The sequence below is a fragment of the Ambystoma mexicanum genome, chromosome 3q, assembly GCF_040938575.1.
Source record: "Ambystoma mexicanum isolate Mex_15411 chromosome 3q, UKY_AmexF1_1, whole genome shotgun sequence".
NCBI classification, from domain to species: Eukaryota; Metazoa; Chordata; class Amphibia; order Caudata; family Ambystomatidae; genus Ambystoma; species Ambystoma mexicanum.
Genome location: NC_090926.1, coordinates 310,006,637 through 310,024,350, shown reverse-complemented (window position 1 = coordinate 310,024,350; position 17,714 = coordinate 310,006,637). Strand labels below are relative to the sequence as shown.

Here is a 17,714-nt window from a genome sequence, read left to right as displayed (position 1 = left end):
TCCCCAGACTTCTATATTATTTCCAAGCTCTCCCGATCATAGTGCCGGAATCATTCTTCCGAGCAGTGTACAATATTATAAACTCATACATTTGGAACCACAAACCCGCCCCTCCCCCAGGTAGCAAAGAAGTTGCTCCAGACACCGGCCAAAAAGGGGGACTGCGCCTACCAGACCTCTGCTTGTACTATAGGGCTGCCCAAGTCAGAGTCATCAAAGACTGGTTGGCACCTGAATCAGGGAGGATATGGTGCCAGATGGATGAGGCAGGGGTCGGCACCCCACTGGGGGAATTGTTATGGCTCCGTAAAGAGGACCACCCACGAAACATGCATTGGTCGGATATCACTAAACCGGTTGAAAGCACGTGGGACTTATTGGCTCAGAACAGGCAATTTACTACCTTTCCCTCCCCGTGTACCCAGATCTTTGGCAATCCCCAATTCACCCCCGGCATCGCAGTAGGGGAATTTAAGAAATGGGAAGACGTGGGATGCACGAAAATAGGGAATATGTTTCAGGAGCAAGACAAAGAAATTTGCTCATTGTAATAGAGACTTGGGGCTATCTGAAACTGATAGAATGCAATATCTTCAGTTACGTCATTGGTTAATGACTCCCCTGCAGAAAAAGGCGGCCACTTGTCACCTTACCCTGTTTGAAAAATTCCTAGCCACTGATCCAGGGGACAAATGCCTAATCTCTAATATACATATAGGATATGGCAAGGTGCGGAACAAGGTGTTACCCCAAGATATACATGGGAAGAAACGTTAGGGGAACCCATTCTACAGGAAGACTGGGAGGAGCTCTGGTGGGATATTCCGAAACTGACTCAAGCAATGCAGATTAGAGAGTTCTGGAATAAGATCATGAATCAATGGCACTACACTCCCACTTCTTTGAAACAAATGTACCCCAAAGCATCAGAGGAATGTTGGTGGGGATGTGGTTGGGTGGGGTGGGGTTGGCATATTTGGTGGGGGTGCCCAAAATTGGCGGGGTACTGGAAACAAGTCGATCAACATCTGCATACAGTATTCGGAACAGAGATGTCCAGGGGCCCAAGGGAGGGACTATTGGGCCCAAATGGACAAGCCAATAAGCAATGGGCAAAGACTACCAAGAAGGCATACACAATCCCATCATTGGCAGCTCTCATAGTGATTACGCAGAAATGGAAGGCCAAGGACGCCCCAGTAGAACAGGACTGGTTGGCTAAGGTATGGCAGTTCATAGCGATGGAATGGATGACTTACTCAATGCAGGGTATCCAATCCAAATTCACAATGGACTGGGAGGAGGTGATGGACTTCTTGCATGAAGATTTCAGAGAGGGGTATTGTCCACATACATTCTGCATACTGGATAGCCTACAGTCTCAAAAATCGGTATGGGGAGTGAGGTTGGTGGGATACTGTTACCTGTTGTGTTTTGATTAATTGTTCAGATATCAAGAAAGATATCACGCTCTCCGTAAATCAAGAGAAGGGAGGAAGAAAGTAGCGTGCACACCGTTTCGTGTCTGTTACAGACTTAAAAATGCGTTACGTGGCCTCTTACCTACTTGCCGTCCTTGGCAGCAACAACAAGCCTTCACCAAGGACATCAAGGCGATAATTAAACATTGCAAATGTATTTACCTTTTGCTAAATTTATTCCAGATATGATTTTAGGCTGTGAGTACTTTCAATTGATTAACAACAAGGATTAAAGGAATATTTTATTTAAATTGATTATTTTATTTCTGTGATTGCCCTGGGTTTCACGCCAGAACAAGTGCAAAATAATGAGGGCATCAGAAGTAAGAACAGTCTGTACACTTATATGGTTTATGGCCCTGTAATTTGAAAATAAAGGAGAAGTTACTGCTTGGCAAAAAAAAAAAAAAATTATAAAGAAAACCAAAGAATTGTTTTTATTTTAAAAGCAGCAACTAATAGTAACATTAATATAAACATTAGAATTCAGTTCAACAACAGCAATAAAGTAGGCAGGTAAACTTTTCTTATGCTAAACATATTCCAGCACACTGAGTGACACCATTTGAGGTCAGTATTAGCACTTACTTGTGATCACCATTACAATATTGAGTTTCAAGGAGGGAAAAGTCAGATCAGAACATACTTTGTAAGTAGCAAAACTGTTAAATGCTCCCAGAGGGATGTAGGCAGTCTTTTATCCCAGCAATAATCGTGTTCAACAAATGAAACCTGTAAGGGACCAAGTACTGCCAAAGCCAATAGGTTCAGAAGGGGGCCTTTAGGGAGCTAGGACAGCCAAAGTCAATAGGCCAGTGCAAAGTTCTGATGCACTCTTCTTAGAACAATGTTTTAATACAGTCAGCAGTTCAGTCGAAAATCACAGAAGCTCAAGAGGGGCCACCTTGAAGAAGCAAAAGCTGGGAGGCCAGTGCAGGTGAGTTGAGGTCAACTCAAAAGGGTTTAAAATTGTACTCCCCAAGCTAGGAAGCACCACAAATGGCAAAAGGTAGAGGTACCCCAAACCCCACGGTAACTGGGAATCGAAGAATTGGTTCCAGGTGGATGCATTCCTGTTGCAGTGTAGCAGACCCTTGTTCCTGGTCCTTGGTCGTGGTGACAAAAGGGAGGATGTCTGGCGGGCTACAGCAGCAGCACTCAAATTCTCTTTGATTCAGTGGCCTTCTGTGGTTTTGGTGCCTATTTCTCAGCACCAAAGAAGGAACAGCTCCGGTTGGAAGTTACTTGATCCCACGATCGTGGACTCTGGTGAGGGGACTCTGGACGACGATTTCCTGCTTCTGTAGGGTCCTCTGGATCCCCACGAAGTTTTCGCATAGTCGCACTTCCAAAGACATTGCATTCGATTATGGTCAGGGGTCCCCGGGCATTGGGATTCTGCAGCCTTGGAAAATCACAGCAAGTCGGGGGTTGTGTCAAAATGAAGCTTGTATCAAGGCTAGTTGGTCCCACCAGCTAAAGGGAGGAAGTCGTCTCTTGCAAGTCTTCCCAGTCGAAACGAAAACAGGGTCAGCACAGCTGCAGGGCTTCACTGGGCACTTTGTGGTCCAGTAGTGTGCTGCTGGCATCTCTTCACGTCTTCATCGGATGTTGTCCTCCAGTGGTCGACTCTGCCTCTAGTCCCAAAAACCTTGCCTTTTAAGCAAATTCCCATTCATTCACAGCCCTAAGGCTGTCAATCACCCAGCAGGGTAACTGTCCTCCTGGACAGCCAGCTGGCCAATCAGAACTGATTTCACTCAGGCACACCTAGAGACAAAGGACAGGGACGTTTCGGGACCCTCTGTCACTTCCTGCCTTTCGAGACACAGTGGAGCCTGGGCGGGCTTCAGGGCTGAAGCCCGCCAAAGGCAAAATGCACAAATGACTCGAACCCGATTCAAACAACAGAGTAAAAGCCCAGAAAGAACTAAGTGAAAATAAATGGCAAAAAAAGAAGACCAGGGCCATTTTGAGAAAATTGTCACCCTTGGGTGCTGTACTGCAGCAGAGAAATCAGCCTGCAGATACCTGGCACAAAGGTAGTAAAAGAGAAACCACTGCAATCAGCCATTCAAGTTAGTTAGTGTAACAAAATGTTACAATAGAAGTGTGATGAGAAGTTAGTATGTAACCCCCCCCCCCAGCACTCCACATAGGGTGGTGTGTGCTGGACCCACAAAAGACAAATTAAGTAAGATAAAAGTCATCTTACTATTCTTGGGAAAAGTAGTTCACCCAAGAAAATGTATTTAAACATTTAAGAGAAGTCCAAGGTGCTGTGTGTCACCATACAAAAAACAGATGCCTATGGAGTTTACCAGACTCCATAACAGCAAGAAACCGAATTTCCTAGTCAGAAAAAAAAAATGACGGAGTGGTGTAAAAAGTTCCACTCACTCAGGAGTACAAATTTAAAAGCCCTGAGTCCAGCACAAGAGCTGGGGGTCTCTAAGATTTAAGAGAATTGACACAGAAATGAAAATTCTCCCCAACACACGTCGTGGCATGGCTTGAAATGCAGGTTTTCTTAAGACTGATGGGTCCCACCAGTCTGTGTGTCAGAGTCATCGTCTTTGGGACTCTCTGTTGCATCAAAGAAGGGGTCAGCACAGGCAGCGGTTACACAGCAGGCATCTCCGGACGCTGGAAGTAGCTACAGCAGTCTTCTCTTCATCGGATCTTCTGTTCCAGTGGTCAACTTGTCTTGAGCTTCCAGATCCAGGCCAGATACACAGGAACCCACACACATCATCTGCACACTCCCCCTGCAGTTTACAGAAAAGGGCAGGTGGCTGTCGGAACCGGAAAGCCACTCCCCCAGTTGTGACTGGATTCGCTCAGATAAACCAGAAGACAAAGGTGAAGGCATTCCCCTACGGAGCCTCAGCGGGCTACACAAAAGGTTCTCGCCGAAGACAAAAGTACAGCCAGGACCTCCCCCACCCAGGACGACAGAAGAAGGAAAAAGAAAGAACAAGCACACTAAAAATGACAAAAAAAGAAAGAGCCACCATTCTAAAAGAACGCTGACCCTTCTGGCCATTACCATGGTTGGTTTGACAGCCAGCAAATAAAAATCATACAAAAGTCAGTAAAGTAGGTCTACTGCCACAAGCCATAATAGTAAGCTTGTCACTGTAACAGAAATGTTACAGGAGCTGTGAGGAAAGGGGATATCATGTAACTCTCCAGCACCCCACATAAGGTGGGCTGTGCTGGTCTCACAATATAAAATGTAGCGGGGATACAAATCCCTTCCTACCTTTGAGAACATGGGTTCTGCAAGGTAAGTCAAGAGAAAATAAAAAGGGAAGCCCAAGGGGCACCCAGCAACACTGCACAGAAAGTGCTGTGTGCTGCAATAATAACACAAAGATGGCCAAAACGTTATTGGGAAGGATAGATTAAAAAAGAAACTATGGAGAGTTAGAACAATGACGCCCACAAAAACAGTAAAAGGTGGTGACTGGGGGGGGGGGGGGGGGGGTTCCCACTCACTCGGGAACATGGAAAAAGAATCCACAAGTCCAGCAAAAAGTACTGGGGGTCTCCCATCTGAAGGTGATTTGGCATGTAAATGAAAATCTAACTGACAGGTACATTGTGGTGTTAAAGAGGAATATGACTGCTGGAACAGAGAGGAGAGTTGCTGGGCTGGCTGTAAGATCTCGAGTGGAAGAACAGATTGCAAGACCCAGAGAGGAGGAGAAAATTGCCAGGCGGTATGCAAGACATGGAAATGAGTGTTGATTTTGAATTTTTGAGAAAGAGAGGCTGATTGTAAGACCTAGCCACATCCACAAGAGGAAGCAAAGGTGGAGGCCTTTGACAAGGAAGAGACAAGACAGAGAAGATGAATATGAAGGACCTGACCAAAGGGACCAATGGTAAGGCAGAGTAGGAAAGGGCAGGTGCCTTGAAAAGATAAAGAAAGGAGGGAGGCAGACCATGGCCTCTACACCTGGTAGACAGAGAAGGAAGAGGTGAAGAAAGTAAAACGTCTCCTGGTGACCAACATGGGAAAGAACATATAGAACCCATCGTCATGTGTCGGGGAACACTAGAACAAACCCCATCCATCTTGACATTTTAAATAAAAGGCGTAACATTGAACATACTTGCTGAATAATTTGTTTAAAACTTTTGACAACTGTCCAGAATGTTCCATATGCCCAAAATCGTTGTTGACCTCAGACTTCTTATATTCTCTCTATGGTGCAGTCCTTACAATGGAAGCTCAGCGTGCCTCTGCTCTGGGTCCTCGCACCCACAATTAACCTGTAGTGGTCAGTTGGGTACATGCTGCTGAAGCAGTTAAGCTTGGAGCCTAGGGAGCCGAGATTGTCACACTCTACCTACCTCAGGGTCTGGTGTTTGCCACCTACACTGCTGCCAGCAGCAATGTCCAGCAAGACTTCATCCTCCCTGGACATGCCCAGAGCCCCACCCATCCCCAGCTTTGGCCTCTCCCAGCTCCATGCCCCACCACCAGAAGGCCATTAATCAACTCTGTTAGAGATGATGTGATCATTTTTCAAACACCTCACAATGCTGCTCTTCCTCAACACAGGAGTTTGGGCTACCAAGCCTATCATACCCTTGGATTCAATCTTATAAACTTCAATTATACATAAAATCAATTATCTTTTTTTCCGACTAATTATCAATGCTACAACAAGACACATTTAGAAAATCCAATTAATCCCATGTAGGCCTGAATCGTAAAGCCAAATTCTTCATCCAGCAGGTTGCAGGGTGGACATTGTTAAAGCGTACGTGCAGTATTTTGATATATTGATAGGTGTAATATAAGATCTTTACTGTACCACACCAGTTCGAGGCCCCATGGATACCTTTTTTTATGATAATTGCTTACAGGTCTCTCTAACAGTTCCTCTGTGATTTCTTCTTAGAGAAAGCAGGAGGCGGCAGACTCCCAGATAGGTAGGCTCCTTAGTTCCCAGTATGCATACACCTCAGATCTATTGCAAAACTCACCCCTCGCTCCAGACCACCTTTACTAACAGTCTTGAATAGCATACTGCTACAGATTGATATCGACGTAAATGGGACGAACCTGGCACACTGCTGTCATCTAGAGGTCAGTTGTGGGCAGTGCAATGAGTGCATACACACATTTCAGAAGGGACACTCGACCACAGGGTCGAGTACCATGAAAATGGTACTTCACCCACCTAAGGTGTACTTGATTATCCTAGTGTTCGAGTGACTTTCGGAAGCATGGGAAGGATAGTGGCGACGTACAGTTAGTCGCAATAGACATGTTAAGAGAATACAATAGAAAGATATATTAATAAATATATACATTATAGGGTTACACATAAAATAAAGTTCAAATAAGTACCTGCGTTGCAATACACTGGAACAGTTTATATATAATAAAAAGGAAAAGGGCCTCAGGCAGACCCTTCCCACTCCCGCTTTAAACGTATGACTCATTCCTAGTGGTAATATGTATAAGGGTAAGAGTTTGGGAGAAAAGAGAACCCTAGACATCAATAAGACATTACTTCTGTCATATTCAGGACCTACAACACCCCATGACTAGTCACTGTAATGCCCACACAACCTCAGTAGGATAGTTTATAAACAGGTAGACCACATACTCAACGTAATACCTAGAGGGTGTGAAGGGGTTAAAAATTCTAAACAATGGTTGCAAGTTAAATCCAAAAGTTAGAATATACTCTTACAATACCTGACCTACATGGTCTCAAAACACTCCTAGAAATTGGTGGATACAATGTAACAAAAATTAGACACAGTAACCTAGTAAATTTCAAATGGCAGGATTGATGGTGCTTGATCAAGGCCCTGGAATAGGCCCCAAAAGGCTGGGGCTTGTTAGTGAAAAAAAATAGTCTTTTACCCCAGAGCAGGGTATTTGGTAAGTCCACCCTTCTGGGGTTCTTGTGTATCTGATCCCTTCATGGAATATCTTGGTTCTCAGCCCGACTTGGACAGTTTGCTTTGTCCGTCCGTCTTGGACCAGCGGGTTTCTCACCCCCTTGTGGGATATCTTCTGGCTTTGCCGCCCTCCTACCGTTTCCCTCTGCATGCCGCTTACCTGGCGTTTGGCAGTGTTTGTCGGGGAAGGCGGCGTCCAGAGCCGACGTCGAACCAAGTCTTCGGCTTTTCTCAGACGTTGTCCATCTCACCTTGTACTTCGGTTCCCCTCCTCTCTCCGTGACAGGACTTTGTTGTCCTTCAGATGAGGGGTCGTTTGACCGGCTTTGGGGAGCTCACGTCTCCGACTCCCAGCTGTGTCTGCAATTACAGTGTTCCTCAGGCTTCACTCCTTTTCCGCCCTCCAGGTGGACTGCGTGGTTCTGTCTTTGGACTCTGCCTGCAAAAGAAATGATTCCCTCCTCTGCGTTAGCTCGCAGGCGAGTGGTTCTAGCTTTCCAGCGTGCTCCCTGCAGCTGGCTGGCTCTCTTCTCCAGCTTGCATACTCTCTCACCTGTGTTAGTCCTATGAAGCCTTCATCTTCCTCCATGGGAGGAGAGGAAAGAGTCCATTGGTTCTGCCCCTTTAGCAGCACGTGCTGGTCAGAAACCATGCCAAACACGTCAAAGGGCCTTTGTCCTTTAGGGCCCTGGTCCACTCCCATATAACAAACAAAGCAGTTTCTTCATGCAAGGAAGGTGGAGTATATATCCTGCTGGGGGGGTCACCCAGGTGGGATCCCACTTGCCCTGTCCCTTAAGGGGTGTTAAACAGAGTGGGCTCAGAGATGGGACAAACTCCCTGGATGCATCACAGTGAACGCTTGGACAGTACCACAAACTGACTTTGATTACTTCGCTAATATGGGGGTTTGAACGCAAGACTCAGGAGATTCATTTTGGCAATCCCTTAAAGGTTTATAAACCGAGCAACATCAGATTGGGTACTATCAACCAAAGTTATTTACAGTGTTGTGAAAAAGCAAACACCAAAACAGCAGGCACAATATAAAAACACAGGTCGCGAGTGTACACCTCAACATCCGCAACCAAAAAAGTTCCTCCATTAAGTTGTACAATATAAAAACACGTTATTATCCAAGGACATAAAGTGGGTCTGGTTTGAACAACTGGGAGCCAACTCTATTACGAATGAGACCAGAAGACTCGCTCTTAGAACTGGTGTGGGGCACTGATAACATGCTGGTGGGTACTAGTGAAGCAAGGACGACTTCCCTCCTGTCGCTGGCCTGAAGTACTAGTTGAGGTTCTCATGGAAACAGTGTGATCATTTGGAGTTTAGGGACATTCTCCCCCCACTCCCAGTTGTAGTTTAATAAAGACAGAGGACCATTTCCTTGCCTCTAGTATGACTGCTTGGTTACAAAGCTCTGCTCCAGAGGCAGAGACAACATAAGCACCTTACCTTAATTGCTTGCAGCTCTTTGCCTTTGTCCTTCTCCTCACGGACCTTCAGTCTCCCTTCATCCTCTTCATTTCCGTTGTTCTCCCGATCCATCCTCTCTCGCCTCTCTCGCCTATCTCGCTCCTGGGGGTCCTCTGAAAGGAGGCAGCGGGGAGTTATTTACAAAGATTTTTTTTAAATCAGATCACACGCAGGTTCTGATGTTAGAATGGCTCTATCGAACATACTCCAAAGTTACGGCGTTCACAACACCCACCTCCAAAATACTGGAAAAGCTCTTCAAACCTCACTGGAACCCAGACTAAATTTTTCACATTCATATTGCATTTCTCTCAGACTATGCATCAAGCATACTTTGAGATGTTCACCACCAAGCTGCATTGTTTACATTATATGCTCAACAATGTCCACTCTCTTCACTGTCCTTTGTACCCTGGCCTTTTTTTGTGTGGTGCCAAGGTTAATTCCATAAGAATGTCCCTACACAATGAGTTGTGTGGAGTGAGCATATCCGGTTAAGTGTGCTTTAAACCAACTTGATTTGAGATATTTGTATTGCGCACAGAGCCATGGGTACCGCTACTAGGTGCAGATGGTAAACCATGAAAAAGGGATCGAAGGCCTGTGAAAAGTGATGTCGAAGATGCTTTAACAAAAATATAGGTTTTAAGCTCCTTTTGGAAAGCACAGAATCGGGATGGTAGGGCATTCAAGCGTGTCAGCCCAGCTACAGAAAACCTCCTGTCACCTATCCTGTAGAAGAAGTATGAGCAGTGGTGGATAGATGCTGCATGAAAGTGAATGACTGTGAATCACAGACATCCTAGACCGTGTATCTTGGGTCTGATGGTGGGTCCTAGAAATAAGGCGGACGCACACACTACTGAATGAATTGGTTTAACATGTGTAAAAACCAGTTGCTTCTATAAGAGGACTGTCAATTTTATGAGTACAGGCATTTCCTCATTTGTAACCCGTACAAACATGCAGGCCTTCTTCCTGACTTGCAAACAAATCTTAGGACGGAATAAATGAGGCGTTGTGTGATAGGAGAGATGTAGAGGCTGGCAAGTGTGACTATTCACGGGAGCTTGTCACTTCTACCCAGAATCTGGTTCTTAGATCTCCAACCCTTTTGTTTAGTTGTCGAACATAGGAAGCACAGGGTAATGTAGACCTCGATTTCTCTTAGAGGAAGATGGGGGTGCCGGATCCATTAGGGGAAGGGTATGTGATGATTCATGGAAGCTCATCACTTCTCACCAGAACGGAGTCCTTCCCTATGTGGCTTGGGAGCTGAGGCCACTACCCAATAGTCCCCCTCGGGTGGTAAAGAACAGGAGGACCTCATGGGAAGAGACTCCCCTCATGAGCATAAGGACTTCCGTCCTGTGAAAGTTCTCCATAAACCCGTGTCTGCAGAAGCCAGGAGCCTGTTGACGGATTCCTTCTCCCAAACTAAAACCACTCATTACTCCTCTCAACCACAAACCACTACTTTATGTTATTCTGGTACTCTACTAATGTATCTACAAAGTCAAATGGTACAGACACAAAAAAGAACCAAAGAAACATACACAACACCCGTAGAAAGGGTTATCCAAGAACTGGGACCAGGTGGTCACTAGGAGGCATGAAGATAGCCTGAGAGACTTGTATAACCAATCTTGACACTATGCTGGTGCAGGCTGAGCTGTATAAAGACAAAGGAAGGACTAGAGATGTTCGGGAGCAAGAACAGTAGCGAGGGAAGCTTGCATATGTCCCGGAAGGCCTGGGAAATTCAAACCTGTGCTGATTGGAGTGCAGAGAGACAGTCTGTCTCTAATCCAGAGGCAGAGAGGAATTACGCGAGCCATAGTTAACCCGACTCGCTGCAGGAGCAGGAAGAATCCAGTGGTGGCATGGCCTCCTTGAAGTGGACCGTGTGGTACTTAAAACATGCAGAGACCGCTGTAACAACCGCTCTGCAGTGTCGCACAGACCCAAAAGGAAGAAAGCAGGAAGACGCACTGAATGGTAATCTCTCCACTAGTCAGGATATAAAAAGTCCTGACAAAGCCAACACTGTTCACAAACCTAAGATTAGATTGGATTGTTTCAACAGGGGATGGGAATCTTCCTCCTGGGGTGTGGGGGGTTCCTTGCTTGGATTAGATGTTTACTGAGCCCCTTTTCGTCTTGGTCTATTTGTTAGAGATAGAGTAGTAGGTTTGGACACAGGACAGTATTTTGGCTTCTTTAGATTTACATTCTGACGAGCACCCGAGCTATCCTGCGATGAGGTAGGGTAATCCCCTCTAGAATTAGTGAGAGGTAGGTTTTCCTCCTTATTTTGAATAAAGATCTATAGCCAAAATAGCACCATCTTGTCAGCCTCCTTACTCTATCACACCACACAAGCTGCACTTTGGAAAACCCCAAGTTTCGGAGTCTGTTTACTGAAAAAAGACATCTTCAATGTCTGTCAAAAGGTATGAGAGCCAAGACTTTAGATTCCAACTCTTAAAGTACAAAGATGGAGCAAAAGGGACACATTTTCTTTTTCAACAACATGAAACCTGTTGTAGGTTTTTCCTTTCTGAAGTCTGGCTAGTATAAAAATTAAGTGTTCCTGTGATGCAACATCAGTGTCAGTGTTTTGGGCCAGCCGATCATGTCCCTTCTTGTTAAACACAGCCCATATATTTAGCCTAGATTTTCCCCAATAAGAAAGAGCATTCTTATATATATATATATTCCCATGAACAGAGCAAGGATCCATCAACTCACCCAGCCATCAAGAAGAAATCTGTGAGCCTAAGAGACAGAACCTTGTCTCTTGATCTTAACAGCCATGCTGACAATTGACACCTTGTGGTTGTGTGTTGATGCACTGGATGTGTGCTTCCTGATAACTCGGACATGACTCCTTGTATAGTCCCATTTCGTGGACCACCACTTGTGGTGCTGCAACTGGGAGGAACTTTTCCACTAGTTGTAAGTTGGTGGAGTGTGAAATTTAACACTGATGTTCTTCAAAAAGTGGGCTCTAATAGAAAAAGGAACGACTAACCCTCAAAAAGCTTCTTCCTGGAGCCCAAGATCAGCTGCATGAAGCCCACTCCAAGGAATCTTCTCTGATAACACTTCACCCCTCAGATTCTGTGCCTGAGTAAAAGCTGCCTAAAAAAAGTGAACTGCTTCTAAGAGGAGGGAAAAGGGAGAGGAAGTACTGCACCCAGGATATGCTGAACACATACGGCAGGAGGATCAGAGTCATATCTGAGGCACTCCGGAATAGGTCAGTGAAATCCTGAGACTAGGGACACAGAACCCCAGACTCTGGTTAGGCTGCACTGTCAGAAGAAGAATTTGTTAACGGTCTAGGTCCTCAAGGTTCTCCTGGGGCACTTAATCGCAGTGAACCCAATCTGCTGGTTTCCACTTTTTTAGTTGGGAGACTTTTCCAACCAAGCCTGGTCCGATTTTGCTATCATGTCCAGGGCCTGGGGTGTTGCATTTGTAAGTTTGCAGGCTCTAGAGAAGCCCAGTTCTCCACAATCTTCCAATTAGGCTACACAAAAGTGAACATTTTGAAAAAAAGTCCTACCATTTCTTCCGGTTACATCTAGGTCCAAAATTGTAACCGCATCCATCATGAGTTCCCTGGATTATTGCAACACCATCTATCTGGGTCAAGCAGAGATGCTACTGCAAAGCCTTCAAACTCTCCATAATGCAGCAGCGTACCTTGCTCTGGGAGCTCCCAGACTGGCTCACTCCCGAGAACTACTCTACCATCTGCACTGGCTTCCCATTAGGAGCCAAATTAAGTTTAAGGTGCTCTGTCTCGTTCACTGTGCTACTCGCGTTGTCGGGGCAAAATTCTTGCGTTCTAAACTCGTGCCCTATATTCCTGGCAGACCACTATGCTCGACAAATCAATCTTTGCTATGTGTTCCTAAGTTTCGTCGTGCCAGAGCGGGAGGAAGATCTTTTACAGCCCTTTCCTCTACGCTCTGCAACACCCTGCCATTTGATCTTTGAAATATTTCGGAATATCTCCCTTTCCAAAAACCTTTAAAAACGTATCTGTTTTAGTCCTTGCCGTTTAGTGTCTTCTCTCTTACCCTAGCGCCTTAATGCATTGAGTCTTTGTTGTGCTTTAGAAATACCTATACAATACAATACAATAGCATACAATGTGGCTAGCGCCTTAAAATTGCCATGCCACAGGACATTTGCTTGGTGTCTAATCAAATGGTCGACACAATTTGGTCGACAGGACAAATAATCGATTTTTTTTTTAGTTATATATATTTTTTTAGGTTTTCGTTTAGGGAAAAAAAGTGGTTTTTAGCAACAAAAAAAAAAAGGGGGGTTGGCGGGGACCCCCCCACCCCTAAAAAAAAAAATAAAAAAAAATAATACATCGATCATTTGACCTGTCAACCTTTTGATGTCGACCATTTGTCCTGTCGACCATTTAGATTCGACCATTTGACCTACAACCCATTTGCTTGTTCTTTGGCCTTATTGTAGTTTGGCCTTCCTTCTGTCTTCTCAGGTCAGAAAAGCCCTTCTAAATATCATGCACCTGCCCAGCAAAGCTGCTGCTTTTGCAGGCAAGATTTCTGCAGTGGCAGAGCAACCTCTCAAGTGACCAGCCTGATGAAGCCCCGTTCCTCAGAGTTTAAGCCCGGAACTATGGTGGTCGCCAGCTTGTGCAACAAGTCGCCTTCTCCCAGAATGCCAGGTTCCTATCTTCAAGGGAACCTGTCCTGGAACAGCTTCTGCAACCGCGAATGGAAGGACACTAGTAGTCACTTGCAAATGGTGATTGTTAGGACTTTTTTTGTAAAGTCCTCCCAAAGGGTCTTTATAAATCTAAACTTTGGGCACTACAGAAACTCCAACTCTTAGTATAAGGCTGTACTAACTTAACGTAATGCTAGCTACGGCAGAGCAGCCAGGCTTACCTTCTGAGGGAGAGAGGGCTGTAAGAAAGTACAAAGAACCTGTAGCACACAAATGGTCCAAAGAAACACTCATACACTGATATATTGTAAACATTATACAATGTCCCTGTGTATATATATATATTGTAAACATTATACAATGTTCCTGTGTATATATAAACATGTTATATATACACAGGAAGAGAGAATTCAGTACTATTATAAGTCATAAATACAATATAAAAACCAACACAATACTCAGGGTAAGTATAGTAGTATATAACCACATTTAGAATAGCAGTATGCAATTCAAAGTGAGTAAAACCCAGTGTTACACATTTAGAATGGTTTCAAGGGGAGTAAAACCACATTATTTAATGATGTATTATGCGCTTAAGACCATGGGCAGCAAATCGTAATACCAGACCGCCAAAACAGACAAGGGAGAAGCAAAAAAGCAAAAATCAAGATTGAAGAAGAAAGCATAACCTTCGAGGCAGAAATTATAAATCAGTCACTAAATCAGAGGGTTGCTTTTATGTAAAAAATTCAGCGAATAAGAAAGTTTTCAATTTTGTCTTGAAGGATAGGAAGACAGGTTCAGACCTCATCGAGGTAGGAAGAGAGTTCCACAATGCAGGTGCTAAGGCCCGAAATTATACACTGTCTGTACGGATGCGTTTGCTCTGTTTGCAGAGCATAAGATGTTGAGACCCCGAGCACAGTCCACGGGTTGGCTTGTACCACTTTAGACTTTTAGAATGACTGTATGCAATTCAAGGCAAGCAGATCATATTGGTAGTAAACTGTTACAATTATTCTGTTTCAAGCAATAATATAATTATACTAACAATTTTAGTTTCTAGAATAGTGCAACACAATTAAAAGTTAAGTAAATAACGTGGTGATACTTTTCAGAATGGTAGTAAGCAATTCACAGGTAAGCAATAACTTTGTAATACTTATAACTTATTCTATTTCAGGAATATGCAGGTACAGCACGAACACATAGCAAGTAAGTACTTTGCAACACTTGTTATAATTTCTTCAGAGAGGCCTTATACTTCTAAATCCTTCCCTAATCTATGGCATGAGTGTTCTCAGAGGCAGTCAGGATAAGGCACAAATGCAGGAAAGTCAGAGTTCCAGAGGAGTTCTCGTCATATAAGTTAGTAACTGACTTTAGAGTTAGTGTGAGCGTTCAGGGACTTCGTAGAAGGCTCCCTAGATGAGTTCTAGCATTGAGCCAGGGTGAACCGCATGGGAGAACTCTCAACTACACAAATGACCGCCTTAGCCACACAGGAGAAACACAAGACTTTAGGCAAGTATTTACCTCAAGCCAGACCGCTCCTCAGCAGTGAAGAAGAGCTTGCAGACGGACACCTTCACAATGCAACAGCACAGGACCCAGTCTCTGGATTCTTGGTCGTGTTGATGAACGAAAGGACATTTGATGGGAAACTGCAGCAGCTGTCGAAAGGAAAGGCTCCCAGCAGAGGATTCTTTGGTGCTTCTCGTGGCTCTGTGGATTTGGCATCCTTTTCAAGGTACCAGATGCAGAACGGTTGTCTGATCGATTAGCCTCGCTATCTTGGTACAGTATTCTGGTGAGGGGACTTTAAGGAGTTGAATCTTGCTTCTGGAGGTCCAGCAGGAGTCCACTGATGTTACATTGAGATTCGTTCTGGGAAGACATTGCACAGCATTCAATCTAGAGGTCCCAGGGTATTGGCAGTTTGCAGTCTAGGAAGGTCACAGCTCGTTGTCGGATGGCTCAAAAAGCAGGTCTTCTAAAGACTAATTGATCCCACCACTCTAAGGGTCGGAGCCATTGTCTTCGGGACTCCTCTGTCGCATGGAAGAAGGGGTCGGCACAGGCAGCGGTTACACAGCAGACATCTTTGGTCGCTGGAATCGGCTACTCTTCTCTTCTTCCTCATCAGATTCAACTCCAGTGGTCGACGTACCTTCAGCTTCCAGATCCAGGCCATTTATCCAGGAACCCAGCCAATCAGAACACATGCTACATTCAAACTTACCAGCCTCCCAGTTAGGACTGTTTCCAGGCAGGCATGCCACAGAGGGCTGCAGCGTTTCAGACTCCTCCCTCATTTCCTGTCTTCACAGACACTCTGAAGCCTCGGCGAACCACCTAAAGGGTTCCTGCCAAAGACAAAAATGTGTTTAACATTTAAATTGGAGAGCACCAGATTAGGCTGTCAGAGAAAAGGCTTCATTGCTGGAGAAAAGGTGACGCATCTTTTCTGGTCGGTCCCATTGTGAAGATTCGCTCTGCCAACCTGGTCTAGAAGCTGTCCAGTGAAGCTCTTGGCGAGATGAAGTGGTTTATAGCTGTTGTGTGATGTATTTGATCTAAATACCCAAGGCAACACAGTACCTCAGAACCTGTCATGAAGACGGAAGACAGGCCATTGGAAGGGATTTTGCAGCAGGGATCAACGGGGAAGGCTCCATGCAAGAGTTTCTTTGCAGCTGGATGCAGCTCTGTGGTTTTGGTGCCCTTTTCTGGAGCCAGAAGAAGAGTGAATATCGCTGATTGGATTCTCGTTGCTAATCTGGCCCAGCACACGGGTGAGGCGACTTCAAGGACGTAAATCATGTCTCTTGAGAGCCAGGAGGAGGCCACCACAGTTTCAGCTCGATTCAGAATTCGGAAGACCATGCACTGCACGATGGCTTGAGCTCCCAGGATACTGGGGTATTGCAGCCCGCAAGGTCGCAGCACAATGTGGGATGGCTCAAAATGCAGGTCTTGAGTTTAGTGGATCTCACCAGACTCTGGGTTGGGTCGTCCTTTTCGGAATCCCCAGGTCGATTGGAAGGAAGGGTTACAGCACGCTCCGGTTACACAGAAGGATCTCTAGAAATCGCTACAGCCGTTGTTTATATCTTCCTCTTCGGTTTCTGCTCCAGTGGTCGACTTGACAGCCGCTTACAGTTTCTGAGTTTTTATAAGGAACTGCAGCACAACGTCTGCATTCTCTCCGTGCAGTTTACAGAAAGGGGCGGTCTGTCTGTCTGTCCAACCAACCAACCAACCCCCCCATTGAGACTGGTCTCCTTTCAGGCAAGGTGCCTTTCCAGACAAAGGGCTGTAGAGTTTTGGACTCCTCCCTCGCTTGCTGCTTTCTCAGATATTCTGGACCCTTGGCAGGAAATACAAAGGATTCCCGCCTAAGACAAAACACCCACTGAGGTCGTTCCCACCTAGAATTGTTGGGGAAGACCTCAGAAACTATAAGCAAGCAAGCAACGGTGCCCACCATTTTACGAAAATGGTGGCCCTTCTGTGCATTACAGAGGCTGAATTAGCAGCCTGCGAGTAAATATGACTTAAAGTCATTAGGGTAAAACCACTGCCATCAGCCATTCAAGCAAATTTGCAATTGTAACAGAAATTTTATAGGTAAGTAAGAAAGCGGATACCTTGCATTCCCCCAGCACTCCTCATAAGGTGGACTTTGCTGGCTCACAATATAAAATGTAAAGGGGTATGAAAATCCCTCTTCACTACTTGGGAACTGTAGTTCACCCAAGCACATTAAAGAGAAATTAAGAGGGAAGACCAAAGGGGGCAACACAGCCCAAGCCCAAAAGTTATAGGAAATTAATAAGACCAAACTCCTAATATTCGGAACTACAACCAACCTCAACAAATTGAGTTCAAACTATACCGCCTTCAATATCGACAGTAATACCATTAAAGTGGTAAAAGAGTAAAAACTCTAGGTTTTTACCTCGACTCTGCCTTCACATTCAACAAACAAGTCAATGCTTTAGCGTCCTCTACATCTTATACTTGCAAGTTGATTAGGGCCTGCAAAACATTCTTATCTAAAGAAAGCTGCACAATCCTAGCTAGAGCACTTATCCT

The 17,714-nt window shown here is 45.0% G+C and overlaps 1 protein-coding gene across 1 annotated transcript in view; it reads right to left on the bottom strand.

Annotated features, from left to right (window-relative positions):
* The window catches only part of DDX23 (DEAD-box helicase 23), a 607,483-nt gene that overhangs the window by 392,989 nt on the left and 196,780 nt on the right, over positions 1-17,714 (bottom strand). The window contains exon 7 of the mRNA XM_069653852.1: positions 8,877-9,010. Within this exon, the coding sequence (XP_069509953.1) occupies positions 8,877-9,010 (134 nt within the window). The remainder of the gene's footprint in view (positions 1-8,876; positions 9,011-17,714) is intronic.